The sequence below is a fragment of the Triticum dicoccoides genome, chromosome 2A, assembly GCF_002162155.2.
Source record: "Triticum dicoccoides isolate Atlit2015 ecotype Zavitan chromosome 2A, WEW_v2.0, whole genome shotgun sequence".
NCBI classification, from domain to species: domain Eukaryota; kingdom Viridiplantae; phylum Streptophyta; class Magnoliopsida; order Poales; family Poaceae; genus Triticum; species Triticum dicoccoides.
In genome coordinates, this window is record NC_041382.1 from 13,174,094 (window position 1) to 13,180,881 (window position 6,788).

At 39.9% G+C, this 6,788-nt stretch overlaps 1 protein-coding gene and 1 pseudogene across 1 annotated transcript in view; both read right to left on the bottom strand.

Moving 5' to 3' along the window:
• Positions 1-432: 432 nt before the first annotated feature.
• Positions 433-1,166, bottom strand: LOC119358645 (annotated as a pseudogene).
• A 4,328-nt stretch (positions 1,167-5,494) lies between these two features.
• The window catches only part of LOC119358644 (1-aminocyclopropane-1-carboxylate oxidase homolog 2-like), a 2,861-nt gene continuing 1,567 nt past the window's right edge, over positions 5,495-6,788 (bottom strand). The window contains exons 2-3 of the mRNA XM_037625103.1: positions 5,981-6,302; positions 5,495-5,876 (exon numbers count right to left, since the gene is read on the bottom strand). Coding sequence (XP_037481000.1) covers positions 5,622-5,876; positions 5,981-6,302 — 577 coding nt within the window. The 3' untranslated portion in view covers positions 5,495-5,621. The remainder of the gene's footprint in view (positions 5,877-5,980; positions 6,303-6,788) is intronic.

Below are 6,788 nucleotides of genomic sequence, written 5' to 3' on the forward strand. Positions count from 1 at the left end.
AGCTATTACCACATTTGTGCTAAGATCTACATTCACAATTCTTCGTTTCACATGTTGTAGGTGTCACTTGGTTTTGTGGAGTTCTATTATGGCATCAAGTTCACATTGCAAGGAAAAATACCATTTTATTAGTTCCGAAGAACAGTTTTTTTGTTTTACCTATTTTTAGTAATTGATTCCATGAGTTTTAGTCATATAAGCTTGCATTCGTACAAAAAGATTTTAGACCCTAAATGTTCGCCCTGACCATGTTCAATTCTTGGATCCACCACTGGCCATGACACAAGTTCTTGGAAAACTGCAATTCCTTGCATGTATGCAAGTTTACTATCCATTTCTTAGCAGTGCATATTGCTCAATTCTTCATATTCTACATATACATGGTTGTCATTTGCACCAACAGAGCACAAACTCTCCTTCACATACCACAATTCATAAATGGTAATGAGAAATAGCAGTTTTCGCATCTAACCCAATGGAGTAGTAATGTTTGATGTAATCACTAGAGAGAGTTTCCCTATATAACGATGGGTTCTCGTCAAACAACAACTCCTTAATTGGACTGTAAATACTTGTCGAATTTGGATCGATGTGTGTTCCAAAGAAGTATGCGACTGAGACCCGTGGAGCAACGTTCTTCGCCAGAATCCTATGTTCAACTCTCCTAAACCCATCATTGGAGATCAACTGCACATTTTTGTAACATAAAAGAAATAGTTGATGATCAGCCAAAGCTCTTGTGTTGAACAAAACAAATAATTAAGGGTGGTTAACCATGAGTTAAATACCTGTAAGATATCACTGATATTCACAAATGAATGCTCGGGGTGTTGGTGTGGCGTCTACCCACTGATCCTCATTGAAGATCTGGAGGCCGCCGTTTTCACCTTGGAGGAGTATGGTCAGGAAACCACCGTCCAAATGTCGGCATGTCCCGATGGCGAGTTCACCTGGGGGCAAGGAGGGTAGTAGTGGCATAGTAAGACTTGCCCTTGGTTGCACTCTATATCTGCCAGGTGGCTCGGTTTGAGCCCAAGAGCTTCTGAGAGCAGCTTGAACAAAGTGTTCCCCAAATTCTTCACTTAGTGGGCATATTCAAACAACGCATTGCTGCAAATAAACATTTAAGTGTATAGTGGTTTACTTCAAACATGTGATTTAAGAAGAATTCCTAAAAAATCACAACAGAAAGATGTCCTATGGAAAGTAATTTGACTGCGCAATTTAGCTCTAATAAATTAGTCAACAACCAACTATGAACTCACACAAACAATGCATACTTCATATAGGTATAAATTATATTACATATCTATTGTATACTAATAAACAGGGAAGAAAAAATAAAGATGTCGTATACAGCAAAACATTGGCGGGCCTATGACAATCATTAGATCTACATAAATGTAACTAAACAGATTAAATCCATTAGATCTACATAATTGATACATATTGTATCCGCTAGGCCTTCATAATTGTAGCACACATATCATAACTGTTAGTTCTATATAATTGTACTTAAACAGATTGTACCTTTTTTTATCTACATAATGGTACCTAAATATATCGTATCCGTTACATCTACATAACCATACCTAAATAGATTGCATATGTTATATCTTCATAACATATAGATCTTCGTATCTAAAAAATCACTATTGTAGACCATCATACTTGCACTTAGTTAGATCTCACACAATTATTTAAGTGCACATGTTAACTATTAGTTGAAGTATAAATGGCGAGTACATGTGATTTAACCATGTTAGTCGTCACTCTGAATATCTTGTAAAAACTACCACCAATATCTCTTACCACCCGCGCTATGGCTAATATATCATGTATTAGAGAATCTAGATGAACTCCTAAAAGGCTTTAACTCCTCAAAAGATTCCTTTTGGTTCTCTTTCGAGGAGTTAATAAAGGTCATTTTGACATGCACGTGAACTTCCGGTGTTAGTGTATGTGTAATTCGTGTGTTAGTGTATGTACCTTTCATATTATTGCATGTGTGTACTTCCATGATTAGTCTGTATACTTCACATGTTAGTTTCCTGGTACAATACAAATAGCAAAAGGAATATAGATATTGCGTGTGGTTCTTCGTTCTAGTATTTTTCATTTATTCAATAAAAAATCTTCGTAAAGTTTCAGGTCATTTGGAGCTCCGGAGAATTGCTATCTTTGTTTTACCTCTTTTGGGTCCAGAATTCTAGCTACCTGCAATCTTCCTCTTCATGTAGAATGATACGTCCAATTTGCATCATGTTTTCCTATTGATATTTATAATGTATTTGATCATTATTTCACTTTATGATGCAGTTCTTATGCCTTTTCACTCTTAATTTGCAAGATTTATATGAAGAGGGAGATTACCGGCAGTTGGAATTCTGGACCTGAAATAACTACAGTAGATATACCTATTCTAAAGAGCTCCAAATGAACTGAAACTTCATGGGGATTTTTTATTGAATATATTAAAAATATTGGAGGAAAGAAATACCAGAGGGGACCCACCAGTTGCCAAGGCGCGCCCTGATGCCTTATGTGGCCCACAGCAGGCCTCTGGCCCCTTCCTTCTGCTACATAAGACCATTTACCCTAAAAAATAGGAGAGGACTTTCAGGATGAAGCGCTGCCGTCTTGAGGCAGAACTTGGGCAGGAGCACTTTTGCCATCTGGCGGAGCGATTCTGCCAGGGATACTTCCCTCCAAGAGAGGGAAATCGAAGCCATCGACATCACCAACGATCCTCTCATCGTGGGAGGACCAATCTTCATCAACATCTTCACCAACACCATCTCATCTCAAGCCCTAGTTAATCTCTTGTATTCAATCTTTGTCTCAAAACCTCAGATTGGTACATGTGGGTTGCTAGTAGTGTTGATTACAGCTTGCAGTTGATGCTAGTTGGTTTATTTGGTGGAAGATTATATGTTCAGATCCTTAATCATATTCAATACCCCTCTGATCTTGAACATGAATATGATTTTTGAATAGTAACGTTTGTTCTTGAGGACATGGGAGAAGTCTTGTTATAAGTAATCATGTGAATTTGATGTTCGATATTTTGATGATATGTATGTCGTTGCTTCCTTTAGTGGTGTCATGTGAACGTCCACTACATGACACTTCACTATAATTGGGACTAAGGGAATGTATTGTGGAGTAGTAAGTAGATGATGGGTTGCTAAAGTGACAGAAGCTTAAACCCTAATTTATGCATTATTTCGTAAGGGGCTGATTTGGATCCATATATTTCATGCTATTGTTAGATTTATTTTAATTCTTCTTTTGTTGTTGCGGATTCTTGTGAGAGGGGGTAATCATAAGAGGGTTGCTTGTTCAAGTAAGAACAACACCCTAGCACCGGCCCACCCACATATCAAATTATCAAAGTAGCGAACGCGAATCAAATAAACATGAAAGTGATTAGTTGATAATTCCCATGTGTCCTCGAGAACGCTTTGCTTTGTATAAGAGAACGTTCCGGCTTGTCCTTTGCTATAAAAAGGATTGGGCCACCTTGCTGCATTTTTTTACTATTGTTGCTTGTTACGAATTATCTTGCTACAAAATCATATTTTACCTCTACTTTCAGTGCTTCCAGAGAATACCTTACTGAAAACCACTTATCATTTCCTTCTGCTCCTCGTTGGGTTCGACACTCTTACTTATCGAAGGGACTACGATTGACTCCCTATACTTGTGGGTTATCACAGAACTTACATAATCAGATAGAAAAGGTATTAAAATTGCATCACAAAGTGAAATAATGATAAAAACACTATAAATAACAATAAGAAAACATGATACAAAATGGACTTATCATTCATGCAACGGATTGTCTGACGAGGAGTAGTACGCGGATGAGATGGTGTCGATGCAGGCGGTCCTTGAAGACTCGGAGCATGCGGAGGAGCATGTTCTCAATTTCAAGGGCTCAGTCAAGGGTCATTGAGTGCTCAACCGCCAACAGGGCGTGTTGGCCATTTGACACTGATGGTGTCTGGTCGACTACTTTGCCACTGATGCACTATTTGTTGACCATTTTCGCCGGCATTTTCAGATGTGCAAGACTATCTTCGATCGTTTGTACCATGGTGTCCGGTCCTATGATGACTACGTCTTAAAGAAGCACACCGTGGGACCGATTGGCTTCTCTGGTTGCCGGAAGTGAGCGGCCTCACTACAGATGTTTTCATATGGCACGACCGCTGATTCATGGGACGAGTACCTACGGATGTCTGAGAGCTCATGCGGAGATGCCATGGTCAGGTTTGCAACTGCCATGGTCGAGGTGTTCGGACCTCAGTACCTGAGGGAACCAACTATGGCAGACACCAAGAGGCTCTTGGCAACCTCAGAAGCAAGAGGGTGGCTAGGTTTGCTTGGATCTCTTCACTTCATGCATTGGAAAATGAAAGAACTACCCGAAGTCTTTACAAGGGCAATATCAAGGTCATGTTAAGAAGCCCACCATCATTCTTGAAATAGTTGCATCACTGGATCTTTGGATCTAGCACGCTTTCTTTGGCATGCCCGGTCTCACAATGACATCAATGTACTGGAGCGATCACCAGTGTTTGCGAGGCTGACTGAAGGAAAAGCTCATCCTTGCCATTATACTTTATAATGGACATGAGTAAACATGGGCTAGTATCTGGTTGACGGTATCTATCCTCTTTGGGCTACCTTTGTTAGCACCATCTCTAACACAGTTGGTCAAAAAATGGCTCACTTTGCCAAAAGACAAGAAGCAGCTAGCAAGGATGTCGAGAGGGCATTTAGAGTTCTGCAGGACCGTTTTGCAGTTTTTCCGGAGACCTTGTGGGAGATGATGACATGTTGTGTGATCACGCACAACATGATCGTCGAGGATGAGGGTGGTAATGCTGCCGCAGCTCTTGAATTTGAAAACAGGGGTGATCCTATCAAACTTTCAGACCAAAATCGAGCCACATTTGAAGAATTTATTCAAATGCATCAATAAATTCGGTATCGGTCAACTCACGAGCAGCTGAAGGAAGATCTGATTGAGCATCAAGGGGCGGTTAAAGGGGACAACAATGTTGGGATGTAATATTTGAACTTTTTTAAATTTGAACTAGTGTTGCATGCGCTATTTAAACGTTTGGACTCTATGTATGCGGCTATTTGATCGTGCGAACTTAAAAACATGAGGGAGGCCGGATATATGTGACTATCGTTGAATGGCGGTCTCCCGTGTTCGTGTCCACGGACTGGCCCCCTGTCCACGGAGGGATGCAGGAGCAAATTTGCGGGTTGCCGTTGAAGATGCCGTAAGACTCTATGTTAGTAGTTTCGAAGTCCTTTTTTCTAATGTTTTTTCTCCCGAATTGAGTACTTGAATTCAACAAGCTCTGGTTAAGTATACTTGCATTTGTAAAAAAAATAGACCATTATTGTCCGCGCCCAGGTTAAGTTCAATTCCTAGATTCGCCACTCGCCATCACACTAGTTGTCGGAAAACTGCAAGGCCTAACATGTATGCAAATATACTATCCATTTCTTAGCATTGAACATTGCTAAATTATTCATGTTCTAGGTATACATGGTTCTTGTTTGCACCAAGAGAGCACAGGCTCTCCACATATCCCAGTTCATAGCTGGTAATGAGAAATAGCAGTTTTTGCATCTAACCCAATGGAGTAGTAATGTTTGATGTAATCACTAGCGAGGGTTTCCCTATATAACGGTAGCTTCTTGTCAGACAATAACTCCTTAATTGGACAGTAAATCCTTGTTGATGTCGGATCGATATGCGTTCCGAAGAAGTTTGCAATCGAGACCCGTGGAGCAACGTTCTTCGCCAAAACCCTATGTTCCACGCTCCTAAACCCATCGTTGGAGATCAACTGCACATTATTGTAACGTAAAAGAAATAGTTTAGAATGAATGGCACAAGCCACTGTGTTGAATAAACCAAATAATTAAGGGTGGGTGAGCATGATTTAGGTACCTGTAAGAGATCACCAATGTTCACGATGAATGCTCCAGGAGTAGGAGTGACCTCTACCCACTGCTCCTCCTTTAAGATCTGGAGGCCGCCGATTTCGTCTTGGAGAAGTATGGTTAGGAAGCCACCGTCTGAATGTCGGCTTGTCCCTATGGCGAGTTTTGGCTGGGGGCAGGGAGGGTAATAGTGGCACAGTAAGACCTGGGCTTGGTTGCACTCTATATCTTCTAGGTGGCTTGGTTTGAGTCCAAGAGCTTCTGAGAGCAGCTCGAGCAAAGTGTTCCCCAAATTCTTCACTTGGTGGGCATATTCAAACAACACATTACTGCAAATCAACATTTAAGTGATGAGTCATTTATTTCAAACATGTGATTTAAGTAGCATTTCTGAAAAATAACAACAAAAATATGTCCCATAGAAAGTAATTTCAAAGCATAGCTATAATCAATTAGTCAATAACCAAGGATGAACTCACACAAACAATGCATACACCATTTAGGTATAAACTATATGGCATATCTATTGTAAACTAAAAAACGAGAAGAAGAAATAAAGTCATGCTAGAAATTATCACACGAAAAGTAAAACATCCCCTCGATGATTTGGTGGACCTATCACAATCGTTAGATCTACGTAAATGTATCTAAATAGATCAGACCCACTAGATCTACATATCTTTTTTTTGCGGGGAACTAGATCTACATATCTGATACATATTGTATCCCATAGGTCTTCATAATTGTAGCACACAACTCAAAACCATTAGATCTCAATAATTGTACTTAAACAAAATGTATCCTTTAGATATACA